The sequence below is a fragment of the Nipponia nippon genome, unplaced genomic scaffold, assembly GCF_047370975.1.
Source record: "Nipponia nippon isolate SJK-2023a ecotype South Korea unplaced genomic scaffold, ASM4737097v1 scaffold_3, whole genome shotgun sequence".
Lineage (NCBI taxonomy): Eukaryota > Metazoa > Chordata > Aves > Pelecaniformes > Threskiornithidae > Nipponia > Nipponia nippon.
In genome coordinates, this window is record NW_028262347.1 from 84198651 (window position 1) to 84217245 (window position 18595).

The window sequence follows — 18595 nt, forward strand, 5'->3', positions numbered from 1 at the left end:
CCTCAGAGGCATATTGTGCATACAGCCTAGGTGTGCCTTCCATAGAAGGGCATGAAGCAAACTGTTAAGCTATTTCTTTTATTAAATATGTTACAACTGGACACTTGAATAAAGTTTTTGTGATGCAGGATTTGCATGTAAGAAGCAATGCAAGTTTATATACAATTTAGCTGACTGTGAGAAGCTACAGGTTAATATGGGTAAACAGGCTTGCAGGACCCTCTTTTCCCATCAGAGGACATTCACTCTTGGGGAAGCTCTGTTTGCATCTTCAGATATGAGACAAGACTACATCTAAAATGAGGGGGGAAATTTGGGCTGAGATGCTGAGAAGCATCGTTCACACATGAATGAAACTTTGAAGTGTAAGGGGGGGGGGGGGGGGGGGTTGGGCAAAACCTATTCCAAAAAGTTCTGTTCAAATAGAAAGCCCAAGATGAGAAATTAATGAAAGTCAGACAAGGATGAACAGTCTACATGTACACACTGGTTTTATTTTATACTGCATCCAAATTTTAAGAAAAAAAGTGTAACTCTTTGATTTGCTAAAATAGCAGCCTGTTTTCTTTCATACACTTGCCTTGTATTTAATATGGGAAACTTTGCAATCTGACCAGTTTCTATTATTCTCACTTTTACAAAGAGAATGAACTCAAGTATTGCCATACTGCACGTACACTGTTTGGTACCTGAGCACTAGGGCATGTTCACCAAGAGTTTGGTGCATTTCCAGCTACGCTTCGGGGATCATTTTGGGAACGCCAGGCTCCAGGAGAAGTCATACTTTTTGGGCGGTGGAGGGACAACTGTATCTTCAGATAATCCCATATTAGAGCACATAGTCAGGCCTATCTGGAGAGTATTGTGCGTCATAAGACATGAGAAGAGGAAGAATCCAGCCAGGGTATTCTAGACAAGCACTAACATATAAAAATATTTATCCCCATGCCCTTGAAGTACCTTGGCACAATTAGCCATGGTGCCTTTTGGCTAGACTAAAAATGAAGAAAGCCTAGCAGAGATTAAAACCTCACATAGAGGAAATGCCTGCTGTTTTAGGCCATGCTTTTTCATTCTGCTCTGGGAAGCTGCCTTGGCTGTGCTAGGCCATGGGGATATTGCTTTGTGCTACTGTGTACAGTGGAAGATCCTGAGGAAGCAACCCTGTGCCCCACATTGTGTTCCTCCCACTCTCACTCCCAGGTCTGGCAGCCATACCTTCAAGTCATTATTAAAAAGCTTCCCCACACTCTGGAAGCAGCCACTGGGCAGCTGGTGCTTCTGCAGCCAGAGCAGAGCACTGTGCACATGATCCTTATTGATGTAAATGTGAGAGCTGGCTTGCCCAAAGGACCTGGCTACAAAAGCTGTCAGCCTGCAGGCAGAGCACAAAGGAATCCCATGTCACAGCCAGGAGCTGAACAAGCAAGGACAATAGGTTTGGGATGACAGTACCAACTCTGGTCACTCACCATGTGTTGCCCTGCTTGTCAGCTTTCCCAAAGGCGCTGTAGGAGCCATCATCATGTTTGTAGAGCAGCTGGCGCTGGTAACCTATGAAGACAAGTCCCAGGACACAAGTCTTTGTGTGAGGGCCTGTAGCATCTCAGACTGTATCCTTGCTGTGGGAGGAAAGCTTCACAGCAAGAGACTTCACCAGGTCCTACAGTCAGAGACATTGAGGCAAAGCTACCACCTCACAATTCCCCGTGCATCCCATAGCATCAGCATGACAAGAAGCAGTTGCACAGCATCACTGAAGTGTGCCATGCAGCTGCCCTGCGTTACTAGAGCTGCTACGTGCAAGTACTGTGGGTATCTGCCCGGCTTGTTTGCAGAACAGTGACATGCTCGCCCACCTCATGTCTCCCCGTGCCCCAGGGAACCTTCACGGGCACCTTGCTGTCAATAAAAAGAGCTGTAGGAGTGAGGAGAAAGGTTTTTCCTAGAGGGGACCAATATGAAATCCTGTTTGCTTTTCAGCACTTCTGCTAGCCCTGTGGGGACTCAAGAAAGCACTTTTTATGGGACATACAGAAAGCGACAAGCCTTTAAGCTCTGAGGGCAGAACGCTGTCCGCATCTGTTGGCTCTTCCTCCACACAGCCTCACAGTTTACTCTCTACTTCACCCCTCTGCTGCCTCCATTCTCTTGAGTTTGCTCCCCTCTCCCAGATATCTGTCCTAACTCACAGTACAAGAGAGAAAGGAGGAATGAGAGGGAGTAAAATCCTATCCATGGGAGGCTGCTGAACTTGCAGCACAGCAGGATAAGGAGACCAACAGGCTGGAATTTGAGGCACATTGCAAAATGAGACACAGACACTGGCACTGTATTAAATTCAGATTATATTGGACAGAGCTGACATGCCCTCACAATACATGCCCTAAACCATAGGGAAACACTAAGCTACCAAACTCGTATCTACCCCAAAAGGCCACTCTTTATTCCAGTTAATAGCAGCTGATGCCCTGTTTGCACAAGGGACTTCGATCTGCCTTGGACTGATAAGGGAACAAACCACAGGCATCACGTAATGATGAAGATCGTTAATTACCCACACCCTTCTCAGAAAAGCAGGCTTAGTACCTCAATAACAGGCAGAGACAGAAGTCCTGCTTCCTCAGAAACATGCTTTTGCTTCCATGAGACATTTCCCTTATTCTCTGTGATATCTTCCTTTGTCACAGCTCTGGCAGTGCTCCCACTCCTGCCCTGCACCTCCCCACCAGATCAGTGCCCCACTCCCTTGATTTATAGCACCTTCATTTTGCAGCAGCAGAAGGACAATGTTTACCTGTTCTCAGGAATGTCAGTGCTTTATCTTCAATTTCTGGGTCCAGTTGTTTAGTCTTATTCAGGTACTGGAGTATGAAGATGTTTGGTGCAAACTGAACCATGTTCTGTTCACCACAGCCAAAGGGCATCTCTAGCAGCTGGTCTAAATTTTGAAGTGCTGGGCCCATGATGTCCCCTTAAGTTTGAGGTGGAGGGGCAGGAGAAAGGAAAACCACAGATATTCATCAGTATGAAATGAAGGGACTGCTGCCTTCTCTAAGTTCTACTGGGATCCTGGAAAAGAGCCAGCCCCACATTGAATGGAGATGATTAAGATTTCTGCTGACCCCTCCTAGATTAGGCCAGCACAGAAAGGCCAGATGTCATGGTTCTGGGAGGAGGGAGAGAATGCGAAGATGAGGGGATCTGAAGAAAGGTGAAGAGAGCTGTCATTCCTGAGTGGGTATTAAGGAGGGAAAAGAATTATAGAGGCAAACTAGGTGGAAATCTGCAGGGGTGGTTTTGGTTCACTTAGGTGAATGACAGGGACAGACGTCAGAGAAGATACTCCACCGCTTGGGGATCACCCAGGATCATTCCTTATGAGAGGAATACTGAAAAAGATTACTTGATCTGCATTTCTGAGGCCAACATCATGCCCCTGACAGTTTATCTCATGAGGAACTGGATCAATGCATCATTAAGGCCAAAGCATTGTGCAAACTCTTCCCCCTGGGGACCCAAGAGCAGGGAAAGCCTTTCTCACCAATTACAGAGAAAGTGGCCCGGCCAGATCCCTCCAGCACTTCTGCAGGTAGCGTCAGGGAGAACTCTTCAGAGACAGTGTTATCTGAGGAAGGCAGAACCCAGAAATTTATCCCGTGGAAGAAGTATCATACACAGGCGTAACATCCCAAGGAGACCCAGGTGGGGCTCAGTGTGATGTTGAGTCACAGCAGCCGAGACTTGCAAACGACTGCCTCAATACAGGAAACTTTGCCAGGCAGAAGATAGACATGGACAAACTATAGTGGTTGTTCTCCCAGGCAGGGATGGTGCCACCAGCACTTGCTGTCTGACAGATTCCCCCCACCTCTGGGTATTTGCAGTAGCCCTGTCCCTTCCATCCTGCTCTCATGATCAATAGCAGTCAAGGATTTTTGTCCCATACCTGCAGCACAGAGAAAGGCATTTTGGGTCTTCTCTTGTAGGACACCTCCTGGCTGCAGATGGAGAAAGGGTAGTTCAGATAGGGAAAGCAGGAAAGGAAGTCACCATGCCTCAGCAGGCCTGTCTGCTTCCAAGAAGAGGGGGCTTAAACTTCCTCTTATCATCTTGCGAACTGCCTTAGGGGACAACTCACTGTTCCCAGGTGTTCTCCACCCTGAGTTCTGACTAACCTTCACAAGCAGAGGTTTTATCACTGTGTCTCTCTCCCCTTGCAAAGGTGTCACAGCAATCCTGTTATGACACAGATCGTGTGAATCTTCTGCCATGCTGCTCACGGTGACATTCACTTTGCCTGCAAGGAGCACAGAGGCACATCGCTGAGCACTTGCAGCAGACAGCTGCATGTATGAGCATCAGGACCGGACATGCAGAGGCAGGCAAATTCCATCCCTCCTCCCGCTAGCTGCCTCAGCACATCCCTCTGCTCAACCTCACCCAGCCTGGTGGCTGTCACGTTCCACTCAAAGGTTTTTGCTTCATTGGCACAGAGGCAGCTGGTGAACGAGCAGTCTGGACAGACATCCACCTTTAGTTCTGGGGTCTCTGTGAGAGTGGTGCGCACCTGAGCGTGGTGGGGTGTACAAGCACACATTAGCATAGTGTTAGTACCAAGCACTGCACAAAGGAGCAAACACCATGGGTCATGAAGTGCAAGGCTGTGCTTTGTGGCCCAGATGCCAGTATCTACGGCTCCTGAGAAGCTCATAGCTTCCCTTTGGGCTCAAGTTTTTGCTCTGACAGAGGTGTGTAATTGGGGGAATACTCACCTGGATACAGTCCTTAAGGTAGTTGAAGACAGTGGCTTTTAGGCAGAAAGTCTCTCCTTGGATCACAGAGTATGGCAGTGACAGGTCTACAAAGAAAGGCTGGAAGACCTTAAGAGTGGTCAGAGGAGAGAACCCAAAGCCAGTATCAGCAACACAGAAGGTGTTGGCGTTCCATTCTGTGATGGTGTCAGGTACAGCAACTTGGACAGATGCTTGCCCATCATCCCTACAGCAGGAAGAGAGAGAGGACAACTTGCTCAGAAGCAGTCAGAAGTCTCCAGGGGTCTCTCTGGGCAAGGCAGGTAAGAGGCTGTTACCAACCCGACAGAGACCAAATCCCAAATCCAGGTCTCTGGGAAAAGTGTCCGTGGTTTTGGTTTCCTCCTGTTATCAGAGTGAGGTGCAGAATCACTACGGCCAACATGATTTTCTGCAGAAAAGCAAGTGATACCTCAGAAAACAGCATATGTAGCTCCAGGTGAAATTAGTTCTTCATTCACAGGCAATCTAACACAAACCATAAATGCTTTGTGACACAGAACAAGAGTGGACAGAGTTGGATTTTCAGTGAGAATCTGACACAGTGTCTGTATCTTTGAGGAACACAGCTTTAGGGAGACAGAGTTGGATGTCTGAGGCTCAGTCTGACAGATCCAGCAAGTTTGGTCTGGATCCAGGGGCAGGCAGCATGCTCAAATGGAGTTGCGCTCTTTTAAATAATCTGTGAAAGTGCTGGTGGAGAGCATACTACATTTTCTGTGAAGAGTGCAGAACACAGGGACAGCCAATAAAGCACAGAGATCTGAGCTTTTATCTGTGATTTATAAATCAAGTCCATTGAACTGGACACAAGCTTCGTTCCTCCCATACATAAACAAGAAACACAGTAGGATGAAAGTCAGCTATCTCAGCTGCTGGCTGGCCAGAACTGGGAGAAGAGAGCCCATTCAGTCAAGGAGATGGACATGTCCGTTCCTTACCAATATTGTCTTTTCTAAGATACATCTTTTTCTCAAAGCCAGGTAGCATACAGGAAACTGGTTTCTTGATTCTAGTATTGGTTAATATTTTCATGCGCAATTTCTGGGAAAACAGTGAAGAGAGTAAAGCAAATCAATGATAAATAAAAAGGAATGAGGAATATTGAAAATATCTCATGACAACAGGTATCTTAAGGGGGCTGGTAGTAGCTGAAACATTTTTAAATGCTGCTTGTTTATATACATATGCATAGACTTACAGGCTCAGACTCTGGCCAATGCATGAGGAACGGAAACCAGCTTCTGAGGAATACTGGGGCCAAGTATTACTTCTCATAAAAGTAAATTTCAACTTTATATGCCTAACACTAACAATGAGCCAGAGTCAAACGTCATACATCCCATGAAAAACTTCAGAGAAAAAAATTCCAAGATTTAAATCTCTACACAATTTTAGAATGGAAAGATCTGACTGGCTGTTCACACAAAACTGTTCTTACACAAGTTAGTACCAGTCCTGGCTTAGAAAACTGATGGGGAACTCAGTCACAACTTAGTATAGACTCTGCTTTTGTCTGAATGAGACTCAAACTCTTAGGGCCTGTGCTTCACAAGGTGGAAATATTGGACTGAATGCACCCTCACGTGCATGGACTGAGAAGAAGACATCATCACACAAAAGAACGCATTTGATCCTGTGAGCAATCCTTGCTTTGATTTAATGGTCTGCAAATCACTAAGAACTCTTCTACTTTCTTAAAGTGCCAAAGCCCTTCATGGAGAGTATGGGTCCTCACCCTTTCTGTGGAGGCTGTACATGCCTGTAGTCATGTGTTACAGGACAATCATCTGTTGAGATATAGTGGGATCTCCTTTAACTAGCATCCAACATAATCTAGGAGTAAGCATCTAGAAGACAGCAGAGTACCATACCTTTGGGAGGAATCAGGGTTTGTATTTGTAAGGTAGAGTTCTGTCAGCCTGAGAAGCCCATGCAATTCAGACTCCATTTTGGGTTGTTTTCAGTGTGTTGTTACCCTCTTCTCCTATTTTGAGGTGGTTTTACTTGCATATATTTCTTTAAATAGCATTCTGTCAGAAGCAGCACTGCTTGGGTTTCAGTCAGCAGTTAATCTTTTTCTGGCTATGGTTCTTGTTAGTGCATTAGCTTATTTTGTCATTTGTCTTGACAGTTATCTATAAAGCCAAATTGGGAAGGACTTCTTTTTATTAAAACTGCTTTGAGGAGAAGTAACAAGAGACTTAATGAAACACAGAGTAAAGGAGTTTGCAAATAAAATAATAGCCAAAAGGCAGTTGGTCAAAATATGGTGAGGTACTTAGGTCTTACTGGGATATTCTTGCCACTCTCCCTTTGTAGATATGGTAGCCTAAACTAAGTTTATTCATTTTTACACTGTCTTTCTCTAATCAAGCGGTTTACACTATACTTTTACTCGCAAGTTTCATTTTTCCCCATAGTCCCCAAATGAGTGTGGCTACACAAATGAACAGGGCACAGATGACATGTAGCAATGAAAATCAGGGCAGCTGAAGTTTGCTAAGAGTAAATTCTTGTAGGCATTCAGGGTAGCATACTGGCAACCGCTGGCTCAGGAAAAGTTTGGTACAAGTGTAGAGACTCACCTTAAACAGATTAAAGACATCAGCATCACTTTGGTACCATGGTGCTCCCATCAGAGTCTTTTTGTGGGGACTGGACTGCTGGGGCAGACAAGGGTATGCCTCAAAGTCTTCCAAGTGATAGGGGAACCCTCGTCCTCCAATTGTAAAGCTGTCATCAAAGACCTTCTCATACAGCTGCAATGGAAAAACAGAGGTCTCCATAAGGAACTGGCCAACGAGCATGAGTATGGGTCAAATATCTGGATTGTAGCCCTCTATTATACTTTGTAAAGATTTGCAGTTGAGGAAGTCAGCACTGGCCCAGCTTATACTAAAGGACATGAAGCCCAAGGAGTGGATGTAGGCAAGTAGCTTTTGGTGTGCAGACTTTCACCTGTGACAGTTCAAGCCTTTTAACTCTATGGTGCAAGATTAGGATAAAATGCATGATTCAGTTTGAGCACAAGGCATTGGCACATCTGACTTACATATTTAATGATTACTACTTTATATACCTGTTAGTAGATGATGCAAGTGCTCTGCCCTAGAACAGCATTCCTGTAAAATGGAACACCAGATCACACGGTGGGTCCTATCTACAGGTGCAGCAAGTCCCCCTGGATTTGGTGAAGCTTCTTTGTAACAGGTTAGCCTGCTATAACGTAACTTACAACTTTGCATGAGGCATATACATGTGTATTATCTCTGATACACATTGTGGAATTATGTTAGGATTTTAAATTCTTGCAGTACTTTTTTTCTAAGTCTTAAATTCATTCCACTGAAACACACGTCTGCTTTAAGGTAAGTTCCTTCAACCCTTCTAGATTCTCAGAATGCCAACAAAATCCTGACCACTTTTCACTGGCCACTGTGCACTGGGTGCTGTCCCCTAGCTACTCTTTTCTGAAGAACTGCTCAGGTGCTCAGCCTGATCTGTCATATGGTTATAATTCAGCAATGTTTGGGGCAGAAGGATAGGAGGACCCTACTGGGGCAAAATTCCATTTCAAAGGTTTAGCCTCACTGCATTGTGGAAGATGGAAGAGCAGAGAGACAGGTGAATGTGAGGAAAGCTGATAAGCACTCTCCCTCCAAGTGGAAAGCACCAGCATCTCTTTGAAGTTGCTCTCCCTGCCTACCGCTGCAGTGCCATGCAGCATCCACCACCCTCCAGGCAGAGGCCCACAGTGCAGAGCTGATGCATGAGGAACATGATCACCACATAACTGCTCAGAAGAGGCCAAGGAGGGGGAATGCCAGGGCAGCCACCTAACACTGCAGCCATGTCCTGGGACGGATTATGGGCTTCCTCCCACCAACACATGGAGACAGAAGGCAGGCAGACTCTAGGAGCGTGGTTACCACAGGCTGTACTCACTGTGTTTGCTGTTAGGGTATTGTTTTCCTTCAGGAGGACACTCTTGTCAACAGCTTGGACAGAGCACAAGGACCCTGGAGCAGCCTTGATGTCCAGACTGACTTTTGATCCCGGGACTTCCTCCTTGTGTGAGAAGCCCAGTGTCACCTGCAAAAGAAGATAGGGGGCTTAGTGTTGGAGAGTGGGACCCTGTGACTCTCAGATGTTTGGGAAGCAGAGGGAAATACAGAGAATAAGGTAGGGAAGGTGGCTGAGATGCTGAGACAGGCCCACCTGGAAACCTACTGGGAAGGTTACAGGGGCTGCTCAGCCAGAACTCCTCTACCACCACCCTCTGATCCAGAGCTACCACAGGGAGCTAAGCAGGCAGGCTTCTGTTCTGTGTTAGGGAGAACATGGGGGATAGTGTGTTCCCAAGTCAGTTATGGGGAATGAGGGGAGCAAACAGAGTTCAAGGGGGCCTAGTTTACTCCTTGGAAAACGCTTGCCGTCAGTGTTGGGGAGGGCAGGACTAGGAATTCAGGGAAGAAGCAGGTTACCTGTTTTGTTTCCCAGCCAAAAATACTGGGCATCTGGTTTGGCATGTATCCAGCTTACACCACATGGCTGAGGATAAAACAGGACCAGAAACCACAGCAGGCCAGATCACATCAATGATGCTATCTCACTCCTTGTGTTTATACTCGCCTTGTGTCTAAAGCACTTTTCTACTTGAAACTCTTCCACATCAGCCACCACCTCTCCATCCAAGAAGACTGCATACAGCAGAAGATTGATGTCAGGCAGGAAGTCATTGCCAATAGTCAGAGTCAATGAGAAGGAGCCCTGCAGGTCTGCACAAGATAGCAGCAAGGAAGAGAGATAAAGCATTCAATTGAATCAGCTCTTTGGGGTAGGACACACAATACGAATCAAAAGAGTGAATTTAATAATTTTTACCTGCAGATAAGAACATCCCACACAGACACTGTCACAGATTAAGAATAAACCCAGGATACTGGCCAATTCTTTGTCTCAAGATTGGCAAAAATATTCCTCTTCCCTACTGCACCTGAGATAAACAGGCAAGCTACACGAATTTTATATCTTCTCCAAAGGTACAAGCTAGCAGCAAAGTCATAAGGTTGGATATCAGATCCATTAGACAAGGCAGGAGAAGGAGAGTTGCCTAGAAGGACACTGAACTGATATGAGAGAAGATTGTGTTGGTCTAATGGACCACCACTAAGAACTCAGTTCAATAGCTCCCACCTATGGATAAGCATAACACCTGCAGAGATTGTCACTGGAGAGCGGTCACAGTTTTCTGGGGTGTGTTATGAGGCACTTCATGTGTTTCTACTCACTCTCATGCTGGATAATTGGCACCTGCTTCTCTCCACTGAAAATGATCTTGCCTTTTGCTATCACCTGAAGAGCAAAGAGAAGAGCCATTCAAGAGCCTGAATTCTGACTGTATGAGGAGAGTGGGAAAAGAAGAAGAGAAGAGAGAAGGATGTCTGACAGATGTCACAGAAGCTCCTCTGGTGGGACATGACCTAAAGAGCTCTGCAGCAGAGATGGTGATAGTGTAGCTAGAAAGGGACTTGAGAGGTGTTGGTTAGGCAATGAGAACACACGGCTGCTTGCCAAGCCAGAGGTATGTCTGAAGCTAAGAGCAGCTGCTCTTAAGCCACAGTGAACTCTGATCTTCACATTACTAGGATATGGTACTTCTTGACCGTAAAAATGAGCCCAGTTCAGTAACCAAGATACTCATAACCTCTCAGCTAGGCTGTAGTCACACTCTTGCTTTGGACTCACTTTCTTGAAAGTAGACTTCATCAAAACATGATTATATACCTCTGGAGTTCATCAAGACCCTGTGCAATTTCAAGCCTTTTCCTCTAAATATGCAGGCCAGGGGAGGTCAGCTTCCCCAGAGATTGCTTCATAGTTCCCAGACAGGTTGCCCCAGACACAGATGGAATTCTGGGACATACCTGCTGGGCAGAAATCAGGCTAGCCCTCCACTGCCACCCATGTGAACATACTAGAAAGTAGGGTGAATGGCAGGCATCTACCACCCAAGCTTAGGTCAAGGCACTCCTAACAAAGCAAAGAAGCTGGGGGCTGGGAGCAGATCCAGGAACTGGAAAACAGGAGGAGGTTTGGGCAGAACAGAACTCACAAACTGACTTATACTGGCCTGGGAGTAGCTTACCCTTTCCTGTATCTGTGTGCTGTGTGAAAAGGGTAAATGCCAGTAAGCATAGTCTTGCCCTGAGATTCAGTTGTCTTCTATGCTCACCAAGTAGTAGAAATCAATGTGGTCTGCTTCAGAGCTGAGTTTATTCTGGTCAAGGATATAATCCACTTGCACTTCCTGCTTTTGATCACAGGGCATCGCATCATTCCTGGCCTTGATCTCAAGGAAGCTGTTGCTCTCAGAGTAGAAAGGTTTCAGCCAGTGGAAGCTATCCTCGACTCCTGTGTGACTTTCAGAAGAATCTTGCTCATGATCATTTCCAAGGTTGTAGGTACCCTTCAGAGCACAAAAACATGAGTTGGCAATCTGTATCAAGTGATACCAGGGAGCTTGTACACCTGCTGAAAACACTAAGTTATTACCTGAGCTGATGGCAGACCACACATCTGTATGCTTAAAATATCTTTTGTTTAAATGGCATTTTAAAGTCTCTTATGAGACTTTCTCTTATGAAGTTTTAGCAAAAATCTAAGTCTAGTAGATTTGCCCACAATCTCATTTTTCCTCCTTTATCTTTCCATGGGGACACACCCCACACCAGACTTTAACCCCAGCACAGCACCCCTGTTTTCAGTTTGTGTTTCTGGTCAGATGCCCTGAAGCACAACAGGCACCTAAACAGCTTTTGTATGGTGAAGCTCTTCTTCTCTGCACATAATTTAGGGCTCTGTGGACAATAGCCATGGGCATAGGAACAAGAATGAGAGCCTGTCCCCAGGCTCCCTGAGGACAGAAATCTACCTCCTAGATAACAGAACTTCTGATCACCAAATCCTGCCCAACCAAAATTAGGAACCTCACCCTGGTTAGACTGGAGTCTTGGTGAAAAACATATGGAACAATAGTTCCAGTCTCTGAGAAATGGATGGCAATAGATCGTACTACTTGGGCATGAAGCTGACATCAGCTGCAGGAATGTGGGTGTACTGCCAGGCTGGTAACAATGAGCTCCAGGTGTAGGATCAGAAGTTGTGAGAAGAAGCCAAGTGCTTCAAGGTCTGGTATTGAAAGGGAGATCAAGAGCAACTACCTGCCAAGCTGAGCCTGGGCAAGCTATGTGCTGCTGCAGGGCAAGGGAAGCCACTAGAAGTGGAGTTCAACAGAGAGAGGTGTCAACTGCCATTTCTGCTGAGCCACCTCCAACATGTGCCAGAGTGGAGAAAGGGGAGATTTCCTCCAAGGAAATGTTCAGACTAACAGGTGTTTTCGGTGGAGTCAAAGGAAGGTGAGGGGGGATACCAAACATTAGGATCATGCTCTAGCTCAGGACAGCAGAGCATCTTTGGTGCCCATTTAGCTGAACTGTTGCAGCATCGCCTCCAGTTTCCCTGAGGAGATGGCACTGGAGAGTAATCAACGATGCTTCTACAGATATAGTCAAATGAGATCAAGAACCAGAGGACTGTGCTCCAAAACCTAAGATTTCTTCCACTTTCTATCCCTTTCCTCAGTCTACCTTCACTTTATTGTCCTTTTTCTGTGGCTGATGCTCACTTTCAGAGAAACCAGCGTGCTGTTCCAGTTGGTGGTATCCAGTGAGAAGTGGACTTCCCCATTCTCATCTGTGAGGAATGACAGGTGTGTCTCCTCCTCATTGATGTCAACTGTTAGGTAGACCGTTTCATTTCTGAGGGGAGAGTTTTCACTGTGGCAGAACATCTGCAGAGAAGGGGAGGAAGTTAATACCCCATTGTGCCACACTCCGAGGCACTGCCAGTGCTTAATATTAATTGTTTCTATCATTGGGCTTCTTCAGCCCTTCTAGCTTTCAGACAGGTTGGAAGGATCCAAATAAAAGTGCAATAAATACACAAAACCAACAATGTGCAGCTGTTCAGGACTAGAAATTAACAGTAGGGCAGCCAAATGAGACACCTATATTGGGGGGGAAAAAGGTGATTTCCTCAGATCCTGAGCTTTTTCTTGGACAATGCTGCAGAATCCTTGATGATCAGAAACAGTCTTGTCTCCAGCAACTTAACTCTTGTTGTTCCTTGCCCTCCTTCATGCTGGGGTTAGTACTGGCCCAGGTGAAAATGTTTCTAGCCCCAATGGGACAGCAGTCCTAGGAGCACCCAGGGGACTTGAGTCAGAAATGACTGCCAGTGAACTGATATATACAAGGCTTTAGTGATTTCTCCCAAGTTGACATGAGCATTTGGACAGCTGTCCAAAGGGAATGTTATTTCCTTGCCGACACCACCCCATCTCATATGCCTTTTATCACACAGACTAGTTTCAGGAGCTACTCCTGGGGAAGCCTCCAGAGACTGCAGCTGGCTCCAAAATTTCTGTCCAGGGAATATACTAGGTTAGGATGGGGAGAAGAAATTGCTTCTACAGGAGGCTTCACTCATACTTGCTGGGTACCAGCAGAGCAGCACTTACTTTCCTGGAGATTGTTGCTTTCTGCCTACAAAAGCATCATGAAACCTATGATATATTCTCAGCAGAGAAGGGATCCCTGGGTGTTACCTTCCCTGTGTATGGTAGTCCACGTTTGTAGAATGAATGGAGGTTGATAAACTCTATAGACTTCATTCTCGTTGCAATAGGAATTTCAGCTGTTTCCACAGTCTTTGCTCCTGGGTGGAGAGATGAGAAATCTGTTAAACCCTAGCAGTGCTCTTAGGGAAGCAGAAGACAAGAAGATGCTTTGACACTATCTACAACACCTACAATCTCTAAATTTAGGAGAGAAAATACATTCTTCTAGGGTATGATTCCCTCAATCTTTCTGGGCCCTCTGCTACATGACATCATGCATCGTACCCTGTAGGTATTTATTTCTCTTTATTGAAGACTGAGAGAAACTAGATGACTGTTTAATTATAGACAACCACACTGTAGATGCCTAAAAGTGGCCTGAAGGACCCCACCCACAGTGTGACAGTTCGAACAATGGACACCTCCAGTTTCCAGAGCCAGGTGCACATTAACACTGATACTGAAAATCTACCTCCTTACAATCAATATTGTGTTAGACTAAAAGGGAGCAGAATGGGATTCGTAACAGCAGGAGTGTGCATAAGCAGCCCTGCCTGAGGCTTAGGAAAAGAGGACAAGAGACTGTGGGTAGGTACTACGTGTCAGGATGGTGCACTACAATTAGCAAGGACTGCGAGGGTTTGTTGCAGGCTATTCCATGGCTAGCCAGGGCTTTGCAACTGGCTGAGGAACACCTCAGTGTCCAGGCAATCACTAAAAAGTTATCTATGTGCTAGTGGAGATGAAGGGTGGAGAGGGTTAGTAAATCTGGTAATAACAGATGGCAGAGGTACTAGAATAGAGACCATCATCATGCCAGAAAACTTGGGAACCCTCAAGGTACTTTTTCAAAAGCAATTCAACAGCTGCAGAAAGGTCAAAACCAAAAATTTCAAAGAAAGAAAGGATCAGAAGTTGGCTGCAAAGAAGGAAACACTTCACATATCCTCCAGTACCTGTTCCATCTTCCACCATTTTTCCTATCACAATTATGTAGTTGTAGGTTTCATTTAATTCCAGAGTCTCTGTCTTCACTGTAAAAGTAGTGCAGCCATTCTTGTTTGTCTGGAGAAAGAGAGATATGAACAGAGAGTAAGACCATGGTGTGGAGGAAGAGGAGCTGTTTCATACATGCTGGGCAATCCTAAAGAAGTATTTCCAAATACATGTGGAACAGATGGAAGCTCAAAAACCTATAACTGCAGAAACCCATCATGGATACCTTAGCCAGAGAAGAAAATCAACACACTTGGATTAAACAGTCAACAAAAAAGTGGCAGAAAAAAGCGTTTCTGGCAAATCACATAAGGGTTTCTTATGTCACAGACACACTCAGGAGACTGGATTAAGCCCAGATGCTGCAGCTGAAAGAGCATGGGTGTCTTTACCTGAGCTAAAGATAACCTCCTTCCTGAAACTATATAGCCCTGAAGAATAAAGCCTGATGCTATGGCTTTCCAGTCATGGCCATCTCTGTGATGTGGCCATGTTAAACAAGGGCATCCAGCCAGTTACAGATTGCAAGAGCTTTGCCAAGCATTAAGGCAGAATCTGCCAGAGAGGGGACATGGACAAAGTGTTTCTAGTCATGCCTTTTAAGCTCCCCAGAGAACCTTGCAGAGCCTCTTACATGCTACGTGAGAGGGAGCTGGCATTCAGTTGGTTTTGCACAGCTAAGACTGTACAGCATTCCAGCTGGAGATATTTTGCTACTGGATGCATTTTAAAAGATGCAGAGATCCAGATGGATTTTTATATTCTGGCTTGTTGCTGGCTGCTCTACATTTAGAAATATTTTCTTGTGACTTTCAGGCTGAAAGAGCTGCATCTGAAAGCCATGGGAAAAAACAAGTGCGGAGCTTAACCACAAATGTATAATGAACACAAATGTGCAGAAAGTGTAACCAGCACTGGACATAATCTCAGATAGGACACTAGCAAGCTTCAGATGATCCATTAACTGTATGGATACAGCAAGAAACAGGGTATTAAGCCACAGACCATCTGATGCTCTGATAGCCTGTTTATTGGTGGGAGATGTCACAGGGCTGAATAGACCAGTGATCTGATTCCATACAATAGGATACAGACCCTTGGGAAAGGCCCCAGGCATCATTACTTACACAGAGCTTACACCTTCTCCTGAAACAGAGTCAGATATGGGCAGCTAGAGCAGTAATTCAAGCAATAGCGTCACAGGAAGAGGAATCAATGATCTGATCAGGTCTAGCAAGTGGGTAGACACCAGACTAAACAGATTCATAAAATCATAGAATGTCCTGAGTTGGAAGGAACCCACAAGGATCATCAAGTCCAACTCCTGTCCCTGCATAGGACAACCCCAAAATTCACATCATATGGCTGAGGGTGTTGTCCAAATGCTTCTTGAATATTGTCAGGCTTGGTGCCATGACTATGTCCCAGGGGAGCCTGTTCTAGTGCTCCACCACCCTCTGGGTGAAGAACCTTTTCCTAACGTCCAACCTAAACCTCCCCTGGCATATCTTCCTGCTGTTCTCTCTGGTCCTATCATTGGTCGCCAGGGAGAAGAGATCAGCGCCTGCCCCTCCTCCTTCCCTTGTGAGGAAGCTGTAGCCCGCGATGAGGTCTCCCCTCAGTCTCCTTTTCTCCAGGCTGAACAGACCAAGCGACTTCAGCCGCTGCTCGTACAGCTTCCCCTCTAAACCCTTCACCATCTTTGTGGCTCTCCTCTGGACACTTTCCAGTAGCTTCATGTCCTTTTTGTACTGTGGCACCCAACACTGCACACAGTACTCAAGATGAGTACCAGTGCAGAGTAGAGCAGGACAATCACCTCCCTTGACTGGCTACCAATACAGTGCTTGATGCACCCCAGGACACGACTGACACAGTTGGCCCTCTTGGCTGCCAGCGCACACTGTTGGCTCATGTTCAACTTGCCGTCGACCAGAACCCCCAGATCTCTCTCCGAGGGGCTACTCTCCAGCCTCTTGTTCCCCAATTGGGGCACATCAGATTGGTGCACATCAGAGGTGCACTGAGGCAGGTTAAGGGGACAGACATACATTTATGTATAACACAAGTTATACTTTCCACTCTCCTATTTGTTCACCTACCCTGTTGTTTTGCTTCAACATCTCAGTGGAACTTGATAAATCGCCTTCAAAATCCTGGGATAATGTGATAAAAGTAATATCTATTTTCCCTTGAACAGGCTTCCCATAGGTGTACCTGTGTCAAAGGGGAGAAACATTCACCTGAAGACTGGCTGCTTCAGCAGAAATATTGACCCAGGCCACCCCCCACCCTTATCGCGGGGAAGTGGAACCTGGAACAGCTTTGTACCTTGTTTGCTTAGGAACTTCAGCTCATCCCTTAAAATTAGTTTGCATCCCTCTCCACCCACTATACCCAGCATCTTTAGTGTCCTTCAGCCTCACAGTAAATGACTAGGTGCGAGAAGAAGCCCGTTCCAGAGAGTGATCTGGCTCCCCCAACCACAGGGTAATGCAGGAACATCATGCTGGAAGGCCACTTCTCGGCTATGGGCAATCTGGAGGTGATTGTGGAGCCGAAGGCCAGAGATCACAACGGTATCATGTACTCACTTGCCACAGACCTTCAGCTGAAATTCCTCATCTGCTGTAGTGATAAATGGAGGGTGATCAATCTTTATTTCAAATTTTTTCAGCACTGCATGGAAGGAAGATATGAATGGAGGAAAAAAAAGCAATACTGAGTATGGGCACTGACTGTAAGTTCTGTTATAGCTGCAGTCCAGATGGGGGGGAAAGACAGTAATGTCCCCACTTATTCATCACTATGCTGCAATAGGTGTTACTCCCTTCAGCCACACCACCCTCTATTTGCTGCTACAATTGCATATGGGACTGCTTTCTACAGTCATGCAGTCAAGCATAAACATTTTAAACGACACAGGGTTTTGTCCTTACCTACATCACTGCAACTGAATGGGACTAAGGCATGATGCCACTTCCTATAATGCCAGCTGACTGGAGTGGACAGTAAACTTAGTGTAGAAGAGGGTGACAATCAGCAGCAGAAAGTGCTCATCACAGGGCCCAGCTGCAGCTAGAACAAGGTGTCAGGCCACAGCCTCTCCCTTGTACCCTATGCAGCTGCAGAACCTCCAGCCCAGCATGAGATGTGTGCACAGACCAATCTGTCCCTGTCCCCGGTCTGCTCTTCTCCCAGGGCAAAAGGTCGGATGAACATGGCCACATCGTCCTGCTCTCTTCTCCAGCTACCCACACTGGTTTTCCCTCACCTCTGTTGTCCAAGTCTCACCATATTCATCAACACTGAAGGTTTTTTGAGCCATGTCTTGTTGCACTGAGATGGTATACTTCCCAAGGGGTGCTTCAGAGGCCAGGGGGAAGGACAGATCCACAATGCCATGTCTTGACTTTACATTCAGCCACTCAGCAATACGGTTATATTCAGGATCCTATTTGGGAAAGGACATGCAAAACCACCAAGTCATGCTGGGAGTATGGGTACCTGGCAGGTCCAGCCATACTTGGGCACAAGAAGGCACTACAAGGGCTTACCCTTGCCCCAGTAGACAGGATGCCAGATCACCAGGCGAGATTCCCTCTCCTCCCTCCAGTATCCTTTTACTGAACTTTTGAATTGAGAAGGCTGCCAAGAACAGTAAAGCTACTGGGAAGTGGTAATACCATAACACCATGAGAAGAAGTATCTGTGCTGCATCTACTGAGCACTTAGCCTTGTGCTTTGTGCTCTGTGCAGACAAGGTGTTGGGCAAATGTTCATTACTGCCCTGCCTCTAGCTCAGCATCATAGAGGTGCCAGTTTGAATGAAGAACCAAGGCTGACCAGATAGAAAAGACTTCAGCTGAACCTGATCCATAACCTTATGAGGTTACATTTGTGGCACAACTCTGTCCAGGAGTGAAAGGGCACAGTAGAAGAGACAGACATCTGCCTTTGGTCAGTTCTTTGTCACTTACCTGCAGCCATATCTGGGAATACTGTAAAAACAAGAGAAACACAAGGTCAGTTTTGTACAAAGCAGAACAGCATCCATGTGAACCAATATTAATAACACTGCCTGACGTGGTCCCCTGACCAG

The 18595-nt window shown here is 46.0% G+C and overlaps 1 protein-coding gene across 1 annotated transcript in view; it reads right to left on the minus strand.

Moving 5' to 3' along the window:
* The window catches only part of LOC104014584 (alpha-2-macroglobulin-like protein 1), a 31103-nt gene that overhangs the window by 9379 nt on the left and 3129 nt on the right, over positions 1 to 18595 (minus strand). The window contains exons 5-25 of the mRNA XM_087766024.1: positions 18474 to 18494; positions 17088 to 17172; positions 16596 to 16710; positions 14454 to 14562; positions 13486 to 13595; positions 12505 to 12669; positions 11053 to 11286; positions 10109 to 10172; positions 9450 to 9595; positions 8763 to 8909; positions 7403 to 7576; positions 5756 to 5858; positions 5097 to 5205; positions 4776 to 5001; positions 4444 to 4570; positions 4179 to 4300; positions 3950 to 4001; positions 3545 to 3628; positions 2798 to 2974; positions 1473 to 1554; positions 1219 to 1375 (exon numbers count right to left, since the gene is read on the minus strand). Coding sequence (XP_087622150.1) covers positions 1219 to 1375; positions 1473 to 1554; positions 2798 to 2974; positions 3545 to 3628; positions 3950 to 4001; positions 4179 to 4300; positions 4444 to 4570; positions 4776 to 5001; positions 5097 to 5205; positions 5756 to 5858; positions 7403 to 7576; positions 8763 to 8909; positions 9450 to 9595; positions 10109 to 10172; positions 11053 to 11286; positions 12505 to 12669; positions 13486 to 13595; positions 14454 to 14562; positions 16596 to 16710; positions 17088 to 17172; positions 18474 to 18494 — 2609 coding nt within the window. The remainder of the gene's footprint in view (positions 1 to 1218; positions 1376 to 1472; positions 1555 to 2797; positions 2975 to 3544; positions 3629 to 3949; positions 4002 to 4178; positions 4301 to 4443; positions 4571 to 4775; positions 5002 to 5096; positions 5206 to 5755; positions 5859 to 7402; positions 7577 to 8762; positions 8910 to 9449; positions 9596 to 10108; positions 10173 to 11052; positions 11287 to 12504; positions 12670 to 13485; positions 13596 to 14453; positions 14563 to 16595; positions 16711 to 17087; positions 17173 to 18473; positions 18495 to 18595) is intronic.